Source organism: Embiotoca jacksoni, unplaced genomic scaffold (assembly GCF_022577435.1).
Source record: "Embiotoca jacksoni isolate LCO1_2020_lvr unplaced genomic scaffold, fEmbJac1.0.p SCAF_29, whole genome shotgun sequence".
Classification (NCBI taxonomy): Eukaryota; Metazoa; Chordata; class Actinopteri; family Embiotocidae; genus Embiotoca; species Embiotoca jacksoni.
The window spans coordinates 662,928-682,352 of NW_027185380.1; the positions used below are offsets into that span (position 1 = coordinate 662,928).

Sequence of the window (19,425 nt, forward strand, 5' to 3'; positions counted from 1 at the left end):
AATGCTGGTCTGGGTGACTTGTTACCGTTCGGAGGGGAAGGAAAAGTGACAGATGTTTCCAAACTAACTGGAAATGCATAGCTGGGCTTCAGAAACACGGAGCCAACGAGGAAACGGTCCATCACAGCCCCCCCCCCCCCCCACACACACACACACACACACACACACACACAGAGTTTTGATAACGACTTACAACGTAAAAACCACAGTTACAATGTTAACCAGTCGGGCAGGTCGATGCCACTTCGTCGTGTCCGTCTGGATTTTCCTGTTCATGCTTGGCAGTCCTCGTTTAACCTTTTAGTTAATGAGACATTTGACAACAAGGTGAATAGTTCACAACTCCCTTTTTATTCAGTGCATTTTCAGCGACAGCCTAAAGACACTCTGCAATCATCTTCAACCTTGAACAGGAGTTTAAGGAGGAGAAGCTGCGAGGGGAGCTTCCTTAATCCCTCTCAACCTAAATTATTGTCTCTTTTGCTTCCTCTTCTCTACTATCTATCTGTAAGAGGTGAGATACGAGGGTCAGATTACCTAAATGCTGCCCGCCCTGCTATAAATCACTGATTAAAAGTCACGATTAAAGAGAACATGCGGCGTGTTGTTCAGATTTCTTTCCTGTCAGGATTAACATGGCAGATAACATTTTCCCTTTTGACTCCAGACTTTGTTTTAAACCCTCCCATCCATCCCAGCGTGCGTGGACCTCGTAAATTCAGCTCGAGGATAAGGCCAGCAGACGCTGCACAAGATCTCGCAAGCCTGCAGAAAAAAATGTGCGGCAAAACCCTCACGGCCTGCTTGATATTAGTCCTGCAAAACAGAAACAGGTTGCGGGTATTCACCTGGTTCCTGTCTGAGCCTGTTTATCAGTTCCTCCTCTGCTCTTCCTCAAAGCACTTCGCCACGTTAATCCAAGGGGATGACCTAACCGCTCAGGAGTTTAGGGCACAAGAGAAGCACATCTTGTAGCAATTTAATGTGTAGCTTAGGTGAAAAAGTAGATAGTAAACAAGGGATTCGTCCATCCGATCAGAAGATTCAACTGAATTTGAGAATGATTTTAGGATAAATATAAAAGGTCGTGGATTTAAAAAGAAAGAAAGAAAAAGAAAACAAAGTCATTGTGCCACATTTTACACAAAAAAAAAAAAAAAAAAAAATCCTTTTTTATTATTTCCAATTAAATACTTAACATCACTGTATGGTTGAACTGGTCTTAACCTATTAATTTGATTGACTGTAGGGTTGTAAGTGGTTTAGTTGTTCAAGCCCTCGAGCTGCGGAAGTAATTATGACTCTTGTCTATCAAGACCAAAGAAGAAAGTAGTCTGATGTTACTTCAATGCCCCAAAGTCAAAACAGTAAGCAGGTTGGGGAGGATGGATTGGGTCAAAAAGCATTGAACAGCAAGAACAGGAGGTTGTTATTTGTTTCCTACCAACACGCAAAGTCAACACTGGATTAACTCAAACCGTTCTTATACCCAGAAGTCAAATTTGGCCATTTTGTCACAAAGATACGTAAAAAAGAGCCTCATGTGTGTGCAGCGAAAACCACACGGTCCTGGTTTGGGTTAAAAATAAGTAATTTTAGTAGGTGACGCCAACAAAACCTCGGTATTCGGCATCTTGGGAATAAGAAAAAAAGTCCACTATCCATCTCTAACCTGAAAACACGACTGCTGACTTTAAGGAATGTTTTGTTAAATCGGCATAAAAAAAAACAAAAAAAAAACGGCTTTTGGACTTGTTGCGTTAAAAGGTCGTAAGCCAAAAAGATTGGTAACCGTTGGTTACTAGGACATCTACTTTGCTTCTTACAATTACAACCATGCATGCACTCTTTAGAGTCAAAATAGCCGTGCATTATTGTGAAGATTAGCAGCCACAAGAGTGTAACCAGTGGACCTTATCAGGAAATGTACCATCAAGCAAGACATTTAGTCCCCAGATGCTCCAGTGGAACGGCTGAGCAGCCAAGAATATAAAAGTTTAAAGCTGCAGGTCTACAAAGACCTACAGTAGATTGATGGGTTAAAAAAAAAAAAAAAAAAAAAAAAAAAAAACTCCTTCATATATATGTGTAAGATGTCATTTGCATACAGATGGAGAGTGCGACAGAGTCCGCTGGATTCATTCTGGCTTTGTGCATCCCAGTGTGTCCTCTGACTGCACTGGTAGTTGTGGCAGTGGTAGTTATTGGATCTGGACTTTTCCTTCAAAGGAGCAGGTTTTTTTTTTAGATCCCACCTGTGAATGGACTGCATTCAGAAAGAGAGGGGAGGTAATCCATCTGCTGCGGAGACACACACACACACACACACACACACACACACACACACACACACACACACACACACACACACACACACACACACATCCAGATGGTCTCTGGAGAACACAGACATCCCATGTGTCCAGTTACAACATGAAAGCGACGAGGGACGCAATTGAAGGGCCGATCCGTCCACCCGTCCCCACCACCCTTCCCAAAGACGGATGAGCGGTTCGGACACTTTACAAACTGCTGGACGTAAACGGGGGTGTTTGTAAGAATGAGCTTCGTCGGGGGTGTAGAAGAGTAACGCAGCCGCTCAGCTGACTTCTGTCATTTTCTGAGGATGAAGACAGTTTAGTCCAGAGTGCAAATAACAGAACTAGTGGACAGACGGTCCTGGACAGATACGCAGTTATGACCGTTAGCATGTTAAGACGCGAACCTTGAAAGGTATTTCGATATTTTCTCGTGTATGTCTGCAGTTGCATTCGGTTCAAAGTTTTAAAGGTCTTACAACTCTCTGATCGCCAGCTGCCAACCAACAAGCAGCCGGAGGGCAAAGCCAGCGACTCGCCGGTGAACACAATCAACTCGTTCGGGATTCCCGGGGCATCGAATACCGCCATTTTATTTTTTTTTTGTCAATTTGCGTCAGAAAGAAGCGACCGGTGTTTTTAAGTCTGTCTCAGTATCTACATTCATTCAAATAACTTACACGACGTATGTAACGTTACCTACACGAAATGACTTATTTTTACACCCAAGCCGCGTTTTCTTTTTGTCGGTGTCTGATCTCAAGGCAGCAGGGATGTGAGAAAAAAAGAAAAAAAAAACCTGAATCTGACGCCCCGGGATGAGAGCGGGTCGACGCAGAGCCGTCGGAGGAAATCACTACCGGCCTTCAACTCATCAGATGAAGAGCGACGTGGGCCGAAGTCAGTATTGACGTCGCTCCGTGTGTGTTGCAAAGGTTACGCGACACTATGATAATATTCTGTCTCACTGTTGTGTTTACAACTTGTTTCACTGCCCCAACAAGGATAACAAAAAAAAAACCCAACAAAAAATAATAAAGAAATCTCTTAATGCTGTGACACCGTGACAGAGAGTATGTTTGTGTTGAGCTCGGAGCTCTTCCCATTTAAATGACAACAAGCAATTGTACATTTTGTGCTCCGCAAATCGATCTAACAATAGAAACATGATCACGTCACTTCGGGCGTACAGAGGCGTCGACGCGGCGACTAATTGTTTTGCCCGAGTGGAGAATCACGCAGATCTCTCTGATATTAAATGTTGCATCCGGTGGCAAACGTCACCAAATCTAATTTAAATGGACTACCGACAGCAGCAAGAAGCAGAAGAGAGTCGACGATACAGAAGTGGAGGAGAAACACAGACTCATTGTCTTAAAAAAGAAAACCAAAAAAACAAACGTTCACATCTTTAGAGGAATGTGAAATAAAAAACCTGCCTTCTCCTCTGATGTTTGTACAGTGAACGACTTCGGTAGAGTTGTTTTACCAGAGAGGCGAGTTTGGACGCTGCAGTGGGAGGGAGTGGAAGCGTGACGTGTTGCCAAGCCGGTGAAAGACGTGTGATGCTGGTAATTAAAAAAAAAAAAAAAAAAAAGAAAGAAAGAAAGAGAGAAAGTGATACGGGGAGAGTCGTGGCCGGCGGACACGTTTCAACGCCAACGTTTTTGAAACAAATATCAGACTCTGATTTCAACTCATTTCAGTCTACGCAAAACAATGACATTATGAAAAAGACAATGTTCTTCCTGTTTCCCCTCGCACACCTCCGCTCAATCACCTCAGATAAAATCATCAGTTTATTTTCCTGAATGAGAGAAACCCTGCTTTCATTTCTGCTAAAAAGCTATCAAGATGAGGTCTGCAGAATTCCCTCTCCCTTCACCTTATCTGCCAAAGCAAAAAGGATTCTTTGCATAAATGTGTCGTCCCATTTTCTGATCCACATCGAGCTTTGTCTTATCAGGATGCGTTTGTTCGACGGAGATGATGTATGTCAACAGACCGCATAAAGGCCGCTGACAGATTTATGTAAACGGCCGAGGCTATTATTGAGAAGCGTAAATTCCAACAGCGTTTTCTACAGCGGATATAATGAAAAATGAATTTCATTCATCACAAAACTAAAATATAGATAAATATGATTTATAATAAATATAATAAATTTATATATGTTGGAAAAAAATTGGGTTTTAATACTGCAAATGCATTCACTTAACACCTTTTAAGGCTTGTTTCACGGATGTTACTGTAGGTGTGAAGCCTTTTATAAAGCTGAGGAACAAGGAAATAAATCTCTCAAGTCAAAAAGATACAACGATTCTTTTTGACTACAGCATCCGAAAAAGGTCCCGTATCCCGACGACTACTTCCTTTTAGTATCGGATTTCTTTTGTGGTCTTTTCTTAAAGGAACAGCTCAACGTTTTAACAAAATACTGCACACTTTCTTTCTGGGTTGGATGAGAAGAACGATACGACCCCCACGGCTCTGCGTTGAATCCAGAAATGGAGCCATTAGCGTAGCTTAGCATAAAGACTGGAAGCAGAGGGAAACAGCTAGCCTGCCTTTGACCAAAGTTTGACTGCGAGGACCTGTTTTGTGGAAGGATGTCTGCGCCAGTACGCACGGGTTGTAACCCAGTTTTGTTTTAACATTTAGAAGCACCGTGTTTTTAGAGGTTCTACATGAAATATGCATCTGAATAAAGGCGTTTTATTTTTTGCCAGAAGAGTAACTTGGACTTTCTTTCTTTTTGAACTTTTTGTGTTCCTGACCGAAGACCACCTTCATCACACGAGTTTGAACTCATGCGAGCCCTCCGGACCTTTTCCTGTTAACAAATTCACTTGTTGGAATCTTGTTTGATTTGCACACAAAGCAAAATATAAAAATGACCATTTGTGGTTTAAACAGCAGTTTATCCATCTGATCAGTACCAAGCGTGAACCAATCGTGATGTCACCCATTGGTTTCTTATGAAGCCTCGAGTTTGGATTTTGGCCGTTGCCATCTTGCTATTTTGGAGCCAGACATGACCGTATTTGAACGTGTCTGTACATTTTGTACAAAGTACGGACTCATTTGGCACCTAAAATTGTCCTAAAATGAAGCTTGAAATCTGAGTAAATAATCGCAAGACAAAAAAAAAATGACATTTTGGGCATGAAACCCATTTTATTTCAACTTAATGCAGTTTAATCCAACACAGTTAGTGCACATGCAAAGTATCATATTTAAATATATACTGTATGTTTGTACCAAGTGTCATGTTTTGAAAGTTAAATATTTCAACATGTAGGTAATAAATTAACTTTAACGAAACATTACTAAAAACACTGCCCACAATGAGTATACACTTGTATTAAAGCATAAAATACATGATAAATTGGTCAATCTGCAATGTTCATATTTGTACTTTTCTTCAGAAAATAATCTGTTAAAAACACAAATTCAGCGTGAGACACCAGAAAGGAGAGAAAAAAAATAAAAAAAATCACAACTGGACAGATTTCTTTATGTCGTGAGAAAAAAAAAAATCATAAAGTTCTCTCACTTAAAGGTATTATGTGTAGGATTTTCACAGAACATTACACCAGAATAACACATGTGCTACAACATATAGTAATTATGAGCTGCATCAGAGCAGCAAAGTTGATTATTCTTCTCCCGTCGCTTCTGAATATTTGGCCGCCAGTTCTGCTCATAAAGAAGCAAAAGTGACCGACTTTGTCCAAAATCAGCAGAACAAGAAACCGCTGCAAGTTTCATGACCAGATCTCACGTCTAAACTGTAACATCAGTGGTCCGAGTAATTATTTAACACTTTACTGCACTTTCTTTAATTGGAGAATACTACACATAGCACCTTTAAAAAAAAAAAAATCGTTTTCACCTCGAACTGCTGCTCAGATCGTTGAAAATACAGTAAGAAATTGTCAAACAGTTCACAAACCATGAACGGAAAGAGGAAACAAAAAAAACAAAACAATCACAGTTAAAGAAGCAACTACAGCATAGCCAGGGGTGTGGGGGTGGGTGGGGGGGGATTACATCTAGAAAACATTTCTGGTACCGATGAATTAAGTGTTCCGTCACAGAGAACCGCTGAGTGTTGACGTTTCTGACGCGTTGCTGAGAATTTGATATGTCAAACGCCTCCGAAGCAAGAAAACGGACGCCAAAAATATCTTGGTCGTGTGACTGAGCGATGGAGGTAGAAATGCTGGGCTGACGGTTAAAATCCAGCACAGGCGAGAATCAATTTATCCACCATTTACTCACCTCGACATATGAAGTGTCGCTGTGTATCTGATAGAAGCAGCATATGGCTTACCCGCGGCACAAGTCTGCAACCTCACTCTAAACTGTCAAAAGTGCGTTTGACTTTTGCCGTAGAGGGGGAACGTGAACGGCCGAAGGGACATTTTAGGAAACGTGTTTATTTCTCTTCTTGCCAAGGTTTGGACGAGATACCGGAAGAGACGTCCGAACAGAGAACGCGAGGGAGCGTCGCGCCTGCGTGTCCGCACGGGAGGCGTTCAGGCGCCGGCGTTGAGCGTCCGTCGCCTGTGTTTTGGAGGTGTCGAGTGCCCCCGACGACTGGCGGCGCAGAAAGTTGTATTGATTATTATAAAACGCCGTGCGCTCTTTGTCCGACGGGTGAGACGGACGACTCCCAAAAAAAAAAAAAAAAAACGCGGCGAAAACGCTTCCCTGCGGAGACGCGGCGCGGCCGCTGAAGTTCCCCCGACGAGCGACGCGACATTCCGTTTATTTATTTAAACCCGCACAGAAACCAAAAGTGTAAAAATGACATTTCACAGCTTAAGAGGGGTTGCTACGCCGGATGCTGAACCGTTTCTCGGCCTTCAGGAAGTTACTGGTCCCAGCCAAGAAACCATCGAGCTGCCTGACCCCCACGTGAAAAAGTTGGTTTTATTAAAAAAAAATAAAAATAAAAATAAAAAAAAGTTTTCTGTGCGTATTTAACAAACAAAATAGTCACTCTGCGTTAGAGATGGATGTCGTAACCTTTTTAAAGGGGGCCGCGCTAGCTTTTGCTCCCGTTTCCAGTCTTTATGCTAAGCTAAGTCAGCACGATGTTTATTGCTCAGACATGAAAACGGAGTGACGCAACGGCATCGATCCTCTCGTCTCAACTCTTGGCGAAGATGTGAATAAGCAGCTCCCCTAAAACAGACTCTTCCTTTAGGTTCTCCGGGAACGACGGCGGTCGCCGGCGCTGCTGACTTTCTTCCATTAAAGAGAGAGAAAGGTTCCACGCTCACATTTTTGTATCTAACGCAGGAAAAAACAAAAACAAAAACAAAAACAAAAAACAGACGTTTGAAACTAAATAAGATTATAAAAACATCGCCAGCCATTTTTGATTCGCTTATAAAATTAATAGAAAAACCTGTTGAGTACAAAATAAACCGCGTGTCCGATGTCACAGATCAACTTGTGAATTTAGACTCGACGGGCCGAACAAAACTGCAATATTCGAAAGACGGGGCCGAGCGCACCTCCAGGTTTCCTTCAAGCTGAGCCGTCTGTGCGCTGCAGACAGAAGCCGGCTGAACCGGCCGAACCTGAAGCGCTGCCACGCCGCTCGTCTTTTCTTTTGACGACCGAATTCCCCGCGACAATGGAGTTTCATTCACGGCGTCGCCAGACGTCAGACTGAATCCTTCCCGCTTCGCAGCTGCTATTTATTTATTTATTTTTTAATTTTTTTTTTTTTTTTTTTTTGAACGTGTCAGTCAATCATAAAGAGATGTTCGCTCAATGCTCTCCCACTTCCGGACGACAGTCGGAGGGAACGCGTGGAGAAATACGCGCCCGTGGTGGCTTTCTGTCTGATTGTATGAGAAGAGGAAAAAAAAAAGAAAAGGCAACACAGCTTCATATTTTTTATCAACACGTGGCTCAAAAAAAAAAACAAAACAAAACAAAAAAACTGAACAAAACAATTTCAGCCAAAAGAGAAGTCACATTGCAGTTCTTCACATTTGACAGGCACATAAAGTTACAGACTGGCCTTGAACGTTAAAAATGGCTTTTTTTTGTTTGTTTTTGTTTGTTTGTTTGTTTGTCACATTTTACGTCGAGCCGAATCAGAAGCGAACTGAGATTTCGTTAAACCGTTTTTTTTCTTTTCTTTTTTTTTCCTTTTCATCTGGAATGCTTACGGCTCGCCGTTTTGATTTTCTTCACGAGTCGCTCCAACACGGGGGGGGGGGGGGCGCCACCGTTGCCGTCGGTTCCCACAACGCCGGACGTGAACGGGACGATGGAAAAGCTGCGAGCACCATTGGAAATCTTTGAGTGAGGTTTCTCCTTCAAACTACACCCGGCGAGTGGTTGACATCCACGTAGGCCTTTTTCAACTGAGACCAAAATAAAGACGTATTCAAACGTGTCGTACGGAGAAGAAGAAGAAAAAAAGAACAATAAGAACTGAGGTCATTGAGCTAAAAAAAAAAAGAGGGTATGATGTCAAATTAAAAAAAAATTAAAAAAAAAAACATTTAGATATTACAGTGGGTAATTAACATGTAAAGTGAGGCTGAAAAATATTGTATAAAGGATTTGTGTGAGGTTTTGTACAGCAGCCCTGTTAGTGTTAAGACGCGTGTCCTGTAACATTAACAAGTCGTCTCATGGTTTTCCAAAGGTGCTTTCCGCATTTTTCCAAAGTGTCCGTGTATTAAACGTGTTAAAGTGGATTCATCTTGTACAGCACACGTTTGAAAGTTTGCATCCTAATTTTTTGGATTATTATTTTTTTTTTTTTATAACAATTAAGGGGGATCTGATTTCAGGTACGGGTTGCTCCATTAATCCTGAGAATACGTGATTTATTTTTCTAAGGAAATGAACAAAAGAAAAAAAAAAAGTCAAGCAGTTTGAGCAAAACTATACAATCCTGCATCAAGGAGCGATCTTTGATTGACAGACGGTCAATGAAGCTCGATGGGTGGGCGAAGGGGGAGATAAGTATGGCTTAAAGGTTGTGCATATATTCCTATGCAGTTAGGGTGGAAATTACTCCCCAAGTCTTTGACTGAAAGTTTGGTCTATTAAAAAAAAAAAAAAAAAAAAAAAAAAAAAAAAGTTTTGTTTACTCGTGGTGGTGATACGACTCCAGGTGGCACCAGATAAAAACGTACCGGGATGCCCCGAAAACGACGCTCGGTCCTCTTTTTCAAAGAACTGCTGCGAGATCCGGCCGAGACGAGGACGCGTGAAATAAAAAAAAAAAAACAATTTAAAAAAAAAAAAAGGACCACCAAACACAAAAGGCCTTATGGGGGGGACGAAGGGGGGACGGGGGGGGGGGGGGGGACGACAAATGTTGACATTTGATTGTCAGCTGTTCTTCATGGTCAAAAAGCATACAAGAGCAAAATTAATTCAAGACTGCTGCTCAGATTAACCGCGAGTGTCTTCTTCGTTTGTGCGCAGGAAAAGGCCGACCCGCGTCGGACACACTCAGCCGGTACGTCTACCGGGGACTAAAGCAGTCCGACGCAACGGTCCCACAATAAGTCCTCCCCTCTCATGAAGGTTGTAATCTTCTGCATTTGTACTTCTGGAATTTTTTTTTCTATTCTTTTTTTTCTATTCTTTTTTTTTTTTTTTTTTGCCCGCCCAATTTACATCCACAAATACAGGCTCAATAAGAGAAATGGCTCTCTGCGATGACGTGATGCACCGCAACTCAACGGGTACGATTTCCTGCAGGACGGCCGAGCGCGCGTCACCTGCCGGCTGCGTCAGCGGGCAAAGGTTTGTTTTTGTTTCATAAGAAATATTTCCGATTTGACTTTAACACCGTTTCAATACGTTTCAGGCATCGCTGACGTCGCAATTGAAACTCTTACAAAATAATATCCTCGTATCTGAAACGTACACCATTTCTTCACGGCGGTTTTCATGGTCAACTTAAAAAAAAAATTATAAAAAAAAAAAAAAATCACCACGTTATTCAGGCGGGTCATTTCATAACAACTTGAACCGTTAAATTTGACTCACTGCGTTTTGTCGCACACATTTCCCAACTTTCAAACCCTGCAGGTTCACCGAGAGGACTTGATTGTATTTAATTAACTTGTGGTGTTTTTGGATTTTTGTGTTATTACTGCTGCATAACCGATTTCAACTTCTACTGGACTGAAGTGTGAAATCAGCGGTTACATCGCAGCATCTGTCAGTGCAGCTCTTTTTATTACCCAGCTGTCGTAGTGTTGTATAAATACTGAGATCTGTTGCAAGTGAGCTTTTATTTTCTAAAAACTATTGATTTTGCTTCAGTTTTTGCATATTGGGTTGTTGTTGGTTTTTTTTTTAAACAAAACTATGTAGGAGGAAGGGTTGTTTCTTTTCTTTTTCTCGTAGTAAAGAATAAATGAAGTACCAGCCCTTTTTGAATGAAGAAAAATACCAACATACAGAAGGAATAGTAAGAACTTTGTTGCCTCCAGTTACTCGAGCTGAGAGTGATTTTGAAATGTAATAATATAGTAACGTGCTGGTCATCGTCACATCCAGAGATCCACCCCGAATGTGACCAAGAGTTTGAATATTTGGACCTGAGATTTTGGCGAACTGCTGTTGAGATTCACTTTGTGAGATTTAGAGTTGTGTGTTAATGACCGTTCAAGTTTGTTTTTTTTGTGTTTTTTTTGTTGTTGTTTTGTTTTGTTTTGTTTTCTACGTGGGACCTCGCGAATGAACCGTGATCGAAAAGCAACCTGGGAAACGGTTTAAGTCCTTTTAAACCTTCATTTATGTGATCAAAATGTGACCTCGACATGCTCCGCACTTAATGAACGATTCAGAAATCATTAAAAAAAAATAAATACAGGATTTAACCTTTTTCTGTGTTGTTGTTGTTGTTGTTGTTTTTTTTATCTCAATCCCTCAACAACTCTAAAAACATCCCGCGTGAGGAACGTCAGGTCAGTCGCCGATGCGTATACGGGCTCGGGCAACAAACGGCTTTTTGCATCCTTAACTAAACGCGAAGACGTCAGTCAGAGTGGATTTAGGTGTCTTCAACTAACTAAGTATCGTATGCTTCCAATCAGGATTGTGCTTCAGTACAATGACACACTGAAAACAGAAATTAGGCCCTCGGTGCAGAGGTAGGTGTACGACTTTTTTTCTTTTTTTTTTTTTTCTTTTTCTTTTTCTGTGGAGCGAATTAAGTTTTTTTTTTATTAATTTGCCGACCGGTTTGATGAAGAATTTGAAACGGAGTGAGAGTTGAGTTCAGCGACGCCGAGTGAGTGTTTAGCCTCGGGTACGACTGTATGATAAGTATTGCTTAAAGGCTGCGGATCGGAGAACTGAAATGAGGCATGCCTGAACACCTCGATCATTACAAGGCCCCACAATTGACTAGTTTTTGCATCACTGGATCATGGATTAAAGGAATGCTCCACCGTTTTGCTTTTCTCGCCTCGCCTTTAATTGTTGAACCGTCGGGCAGAAACGTCGACGTGCCGAGTGTTGGTTTGTCGGGCGAGAGGAGATGTTTGAATGAACGCGACTCCAGCGGAGAGGTACGCTGCCGGTGAGCATCGCGGCTTAACGCCGTGTTCACGTCAAGCAGGATTCGTCCCGTGTCTGTCGTCGGGATAGCTGGAGAGGACGCGGTTCGTTGTGTGAAAAGGAAAATACTCCTTCCATATCCTTAATAACACCTTTGAACTTGATTGACGTACATTACAATAAGATATTATGGTCGTATTAAGTGCCAAGTCGTATACAAGAGCTTTAAAAAAAAACAAAAAAAAACAAGTCTGAATCCTAATGAATACTTTAGAGTTGTTGTAAAAGTTAGAAATTTGAAATTCTAATAACCCTGAAAATTAGAGGGTTTGAATAGTCGGTGTTTGAAACAAATTTAAAGAACGATAAATGTTTTTTTTTTTTTTTTTGATCAGGTAACGTTCACGATCTGCATCAAAAGCAGTGGAGCATTTCTTTAATTAAGGGCAGGCAAATGAAATCTGTGATATGCAACCATTTATAACAGATGGCACACTAAATGAAATGATTAGCATATAAAACAAAATAATCAAGAAGAGGAGGAAAAAAAAAAAAAGTGCCAGTGACAACCAGCTATGGCAAATTTTGTTTTTGTTTTTAGGAAAAACATTAAGACCGTATAGAAATAATAAAAAAAAAAGTAAAAAAAAAAGTAAACAGGACAAAACTTAAACGTGCCAGTTGGCGACAAGACAAGGGGGTCCACCCTTCATCATGTACCAATAAGCAAAAAGGCAATACAGGATGAAGAGCCGTGAGGGGGCGGGTGGATGTGCTGGGCCAGTGTTTGATTTAATTTGGGAATAAATGGTAAAAAGAGCGGACAGCTAAAACTGGTTACACGTTGGTGGAGATCTTGTACTTGGGAGACATGTTATTATGGAACCAGATGAAGCTAAAAATGACGCCCATGGTTTTGGGTATACGCTCGTTGTAGGCGAACGTCATGGCCTCGTGCAGCGGGACTTTGACCACCTCGATAAGCTCTCCCTCCTTCGGCTCACCTCCGCCCGCGCTCACGCAGTTGTCGTCGGACACCTCGGCGTAAAACATGGTCTGCTTGGCGCCCGTTACGCCGACACCAGACCTGTGGGGAGGGAGGGGAGGGAAGGGAGGAGGAAGGGGGGAGGGGGGGGGGGGCGAGACAAAACAAACGACAATCTATTCTTTTCCTTTAAAGACAGCTTTGAATACAACACCCTCGGCGCGAAGTGACAAAACCTCTGACTCGGTATAAAAGTGGACGTAGCTTCCGGGTCTGGAGAACGAGGCCGATGCAGAAGTGCGGCAATACCACCGAGTGCCACTAGAGGTCGGCTCCAAAAAAAAATGCCTCCGGCTCCCGTTCGACAAGTCAATCGAATCTCCCCGCGAGTTATCTCGGTTTTGCCGGCTGAAGTCGCTCCTAGTTTATTGGTTTTTCCGGCGGCCCGTCTGAAAACAAACACCGTCAATAATTAGAAAATGAGGTTGTTTTTGGCGGCGCGTCTGTCCGATCGACAGGCTCGCGGCCGTCGGCGGGCGGGACGTGGCACCGCCGGGTTTCCAATCAGACGGGAGTCAGATCCGCTCCATAGCGGCCGTTCACAAAAACCGACGGGTGACGTCACTGCCGGCCGCCGCTTGGCATAAACACACCACTTTTCAGGAATATAAATATTTTTTTCCCCCCGATACTTCTACGTTTTGAATTCACCGTGAGGTAGGAGACAATATTATAGCGAGAAAAGGTCAAAATATGAGCGCTGTAAAGCCACGTATTGACTTGCTGGTAACGAGCAACACGCTGCACAGAAACAGCACTATTTAAAAAAAAAAAACCACAACAACCTCCTTTTACCTTTTCAACCAAAAGCGCCTTCTCCGCTGCAGGCGGCCGTGCCCCGGTGCTGCCCGCTATTAGCGCGGCGCTTCACTGCACGGAGAGCTCCTGTCAAAAAACACCCTCATAAGGCGCTATGAGGGTTAAGACGATACCCGTCTGCACAGTGGAAGCAGCCCGCACATAACAACGGCCATAGACGACACCAACAGAGCCGGAGGAGGTGTCCGAGTCAAATCAAAAGCAAAGCTCCGACGGAGCCGTCAGTCAAAGCCGTCCAGCTGCTGCTGCTGTGCGACGTGGGACCGTTCGCCCGCCGGCTCTTTTAGCGGCTGTCACACGTTGACGAAGATGGACGGTTCGCTCGCTTGCGTATCCTCTGCTATTTTAGTTCGTGATTTCAAAAGACTTTCCCTCCCAGAAACGGTTCGACTGTATCACACCACGCGCGGCGAACAGTCGAACCCCCCCGGGCGTTCTTCTTCTTCTTCTTCTTCTCCTCCCGCGTCACAACGAGCCCTCGGGTTCGGTGTAGTTACAGCTGGGAGGGTCATTCTCAGAGAGAAGTCGGCCTCTCCTCCTCGTTTTAAGAGACGGCTGAATGACACGATTTCTAGTCTGAACCTTTAAGGAATCCGATATACTTTGTGTAACGCGCACTTTGGTTTCTGGAGGGTTTTAGGACCTTTCATTGACAACTGTCGACTGGAGGTGTGATCACCTCGGCTCCGCGCTGAGCTGGTACGTCTCTGAACGGGTGTACGGACTTCACCCCTGACCTCGGATTGACCTGAGGACAGTTTCATTATTATTCGGCCCGACGTGTGTATACAACGCAATAAAACCGACTTCAGGGCGTATCGTTCAGCCTCGACGTGACCCGGCGACCGCTTCCTGAGAACCGCGGTGAGCGATTCGTGCGTACCCTGGTGAACAGTGAAGAAGTGGACACGACGTTGCACGACCGGTCTGACTTCTTCAGACCTTTAGCTCGGCTACTTTTGGGATCCATCTGTGAAGCTTTCCAGCTGACGGAGTCGAGTGTTTGAGGCTGAACAGGTTCACAGCATATCGTACTTGAGATTTAATTTGAAACCTTAGTATAAAATAAAGAACCAGAGCTGCATATGTAGGTTATTTCTGAGCGAACGCAGCTCAGAAATTATAAATGGAAATTATACAAAATAGGACAAAGGGAATATAATTGTTCAGGGACGAGAACTCCGGTGGGAGTGACGAAGGCAGATGTATGTAAGATTATGGAAAACCATCGTGCCGAGACTTCTCTGTGATAAGAGATGACAGGTAGTTTTAAATAAATGTCCCTAACCTTAAACTCCAACTTAAGAGGTCAGTAGACTCCATGTTTCAAACAGCTGACCTGTAAGAAGTAATCCTCTTCAGCTTGGAAGCCGGCACATCGTAGCCACACTCCTCCAGCACCTCCTGCCGGGCGATCTCCTCCAAGGAGAGGTCCGGTTTGTCCACCAGGCCGGCGCAGAGCTCGTAGGTGACGCCCGACAAGGCCGGGGGCCACTGAGAGGAGCTCTCGCCCTCCGAGGCCGACTGGCCCTCCTGAGACTCGGCGGCGGCGGCGGCGCCCTCCTCGGCTTTTTCGGCGGACTGAGGCGGCTGGTTCTTGTTCTTTTCCCACTCGCACATGTATACAGCTGGAGGTGGAAAAGAAAAAGACAGAAATGCGCTTATAGTGGCAATAACCTTTTTGTGAATACTTTCTTTGTTCTCACACATTTAAAAAGAACAGCTGTATATTTCTAAACATTTATTGTCTGATAGCAATAAACATCAACTCCATGTTTTAAATTGAATTCTAGATTGTGGAGAAACGCTTAATTCTTCCCGATAAGGGACTTTTCTTTTTTTTTTTTTTTTTCTTTTCGACAACAGCAATAAGAGAAGGGAGGAGAAAAAAAAATATATCAATGCCCAGACTTCCTTGAATTTAGCGCACTGCAGTGGTGAACAGTCCCCGGCGACTCCTAACAAAGGAGGTTAGGCTGCTTTGTAATGGGGCCTCTTGCGGTCTATTTATGAGTCTGCATTGTTGCACAGATCCAGTTGAATAAACAGGGTTTTGTAATGTTCTGTTTTTTCAGCGAAAGTGCCCACAGGATGTATAACAATCTAGATCTTGATCGGTGACAAGAGGAAAATGAATAAACTGGGTTGCGTCGCTGTCGGTCTGATGCTTTGTGAACGGAGGAAAAGGAAAAAAAAACAAAAAAACGTACCTGGACGGAACTGCTTGACGAGGACGAAACAGTGCGAGGTGGTGTTGAAGATCAGCACCGATACGCTGAGGATGAGACAAGAAAAATAGGGGACGTGAAATGAATATCACCATCAGACATTTAAAAAAAAAAAAAAAAGAAAAAAAAGAAATCCCTGCCAAAAGGGTATAATATGAGAATATGTGAAAGTTTAACATCAGGAGAGCAGCCAGTCACGGCTCCATCGGGTTTTTTTTTTATAAATTCCTCCTGATGGAACCGCTGGTTGTAAGAACGAAGCAGCTCCTGGATTAAAACATGTATCTTTCCTCAGTAAGGACTTTACTGTGCTTAAGCACCTTGAAATAACCGGCGTTGATTTGGTGCTCTTTACATCAAATTGGATTGAATTGCCCGGTGAGCAACCAGCGTTTAGCTCCGGTTGATAGCTTCACAAAGACTCACTGATGGGAATCTGAAAATACAATCTCAAAAACAAAAACAAAAATGTAGTTTTTGTTTTACAAGAAGCGAACCAGCACTTATGAAGTAGATTAAGCTACATGTCAAATCATATTGCTTGTAACGATTTTTTTTTTTTTCCTATTAACAATATCAAACACACAAAAAGTGTTGTTGTTTTTTTCATTTATGAAAATGTTTTTTCTTTTTTAATATACCGTTATTTCTCATCTTAAAAACTGCCGACTGTAACCTCTCGTGGAGCGACACGCACGCCAAACCCAAATCAGTCAGCGCAATCAGCACCATCGTGAGCTGGTGGTCATTTCGACCTGATTATTGTGTCACGTCACTGTTGACACAATCTGATCCTGGACAAGCAAAAGACTTGTGAACCCTCCATCTGCTTTTTAGTTATACCACCTCTTTTCTTTTGTCCAGCTGAAGCCAAAACAGCTGAATAATAATATTTGTGGGTGCTTCAGAGCTGGAAAGTTGGCTTTGGAAACTCCTTGTGTGTTTAAAGGAGGAAGGTCGAGGCAGTTGAGGTTTCTTCATCATTTAAACCAATAATTGGAAGCATGTCATCTGATATTTGCTCTCAAGGTCTTTTGTGATTTTCTGCTTTTAAATGATTCACGATTGGCACAAAAAGTAGTTCCTCATCATCAGCAGCCTCGGGGACACCCCCCCCCCCTCTCCTCCCCAAATATCAAAGAAAATCCTGCTCCGAAGTAAACATGTAACCAGCTGTCATGTAACCGGCATGCCACGATGACAATAAGCCAAATAGACACACATCTGTATCATTTTGTCTGAGAGATAACACCCCACCCCACACACACCCCTCCCCCCCGGACAAAATGTGAAATATTCTAAACTAAGCGGGGTCACGTCATTGCAGCACGATGTGGAGATAAAGAAAGGAAGGTCAGAGTGATCTGCTGGCACCCGGTGAACTGTACACACACAGGTAGGTCACTGCTGGGAGTGTGTGTGTGTGTGCGTGTGTGTGTGTGTGTGTGTGTGTGTGTGTGAGAGAGAGAGTGTGTGACTGTTGCTGCCCGTGGAGACTCGAGGCTCGGGGTCTGTGTTGGGAAAGCGGATACGTCTGAGGCGGCAGGAAGCCCTGCCCTGAGTTTCCCAGGGTGGGAGGGAACCAGGAGGCTGTTGCAGCGTCCAGCTGCAGCTCCCGGCCTCCTACTAACTCATCGTATGTTTGCATTTTGGATTTCCAGGTTTTTTTTTGTTGCATTTTCAAATACGGTCAAAGGCTATTAAAGATTTATCGTTGCCGTCATCGTTTCCCGTCTGCAGTCGGTGTCATTCAATATGTCACAGTTTCATTTAACGTTAAACTTACTACTTCCCTACTGGGATAAATACAAATAAGTTTATAGCAATTTGAGTTGTGTTTTTGTCGCTCTCGCCATCAGTTATGACATTGTCTTCAACAAGTTAAATGCTGAGATCTCAGCTAGCGACCGTAGACTGTACAAAAAAAGCGGACGTAGCTTCCGGGTCTGAAAAATGAGGCCGATGCGTAGGAGCTTTAAGCTGCAATACCACCGAGTGCCACTAGAGGTCAGCCCCAAAAAAGCTCCCGGCTCCACAGACTCCCATTCAACTTCTCTCATGAAATTCTCAGCCAATAAAGTTTCTCCACGAGTTATTTTGGTTTTGCTAGTAAAAGTCGCTCCTTCTCATTAGTTTTCCGGCGGTCCATCTGAACATAACCCCGTCATTAGTTAGAAAATACGCTTCAAAAAGCCGTCCTTTGGGGGGGCGTGTCTGTTTGATTGACAGGCCTTTTGGTGCAGTCAGGTTAAGGCTATCGGTGTAGTACCGTCGGGTTTCCAATCAGATCAGTCAGAGTTATAAATCACAGTTTTTCTTCAGGATTAATTTATACATTTGGGCAAAGAAAATGCCAATACTTGAGGAAGTACTGCTGATCGGCGGTGCTGCCAACAACTTCTCACTGCGTCTCTGCTGCTGATTAAAAAGCCTCTGATCCACTTTAAGGTTCTCATATCTGGGTCCAGCCGGCTATAGAAACGCTGCTGCTCGGCCATTCACTTCCCTTCTCCATCACTCTTTTTTTTTTTCTTTTTTTCGCTCTCGCCTCCTTGACAGAAAGGACGCAGTGCTCCGTTTTTACTTGCTCATTCCCCTGATAGAGCTTCACTTCTTACTCCTTCGTGAGAGTGTTTTTGTCTTTACTATTGTCCACAGATTGTGTTGATATTCCTGAAGGAACAGTCAAACATCAGAGCCTTTTATAAAAACCTACATTAAAAAGGCACTAGAAAACGAGTGTTGCAGGGTAATATTAGTGCTGTGCAGCAGAAGTATGGATAAGATAATGTGGAGGATCGAGACTTAAAGTGGGACACACAGGCCCGAGGCACAGAACCGGTCCCTCGAGGGCAGGTCTGGGTCTCGTAGTGCTGTTACACATCATTACGGCTGTTCTACTACTTCCTGCTGGAAAAAAAACAACCTCTAACGGGTAAACCAAGAAGCGGGCTAAAAGGACTTTTCATGCACCGTTAAGCTTTCTCTGCGGGGCTTCTGGCTGAACAGCGGGAAAACTGGGTTACGGCAGACACACGAGGAGCCGGACTGAGGTGACTACTGGTAGAAAGCTTAGGGTATCAAGATATTATCGCCGGGCACGAGTCCCACAAGAAGGAAACTGGGTTAAGTGCTATGTAATCCATCTTCTGATGCCAGAACTGAGGCAATGACTTTGGACACAACCAAAATCTCACCGCCTTAATTTACCATCTTTACTTTGTTATTGTCCTTGTTTTTACTTGTTTATTGGCTAATTTCCGGAGGGATTTCTAGTTGTTTATTCTACTTATAGCCCATAATTACAAGCAAATTATGATACATATAAAATCTTATTAAAAAAAAAAAAATCATATCAAAATCTTTCTTAAATTGACTGGAGAAAGACGTTCCTTACTAACATACCCAAAAAAAAACAACCCCTTCCAGAGCACTTAATTTAGGACGGATGCAT

General features: G+C 43.2%; 1 protein-coding gene across 1 annotated transcript in view; it reads right to left on the reverse strand.

Annotated features, from left to right (window-relative positions):
• Nucleotides 1–5,470: 5,470 nt before the first annotated feature.
• Nucleotides 5,471–19,425, reverse strand: part of nudt14 (nudix (nucleoside diphosphate linked moiety X)-type motif 14) — a 28,289-nt gene continuing 14,334 nt past the window's right edge. Inside the window, exons 3-5 of the mRNA XM_069161698.1 lie at nt 15,954–16,018; nt 15,083–15,371; nt 5,471–12,966 (exon numbers count right to left, since the gene is read on the reverse strand). Of these exons, the coding sequence (XP_069017799.1) occupies nt 12,717–12,966; nt 15,083–15,371; nt 15,954–16,018 (604 nt within the window). The 3' untranslated portion in view covers nt 5,471–12,716. The remainder of the gene's footprint in view (nt 12,967–15,082; nt 15,372–15,953; nt 16,019–19,425) is intronic.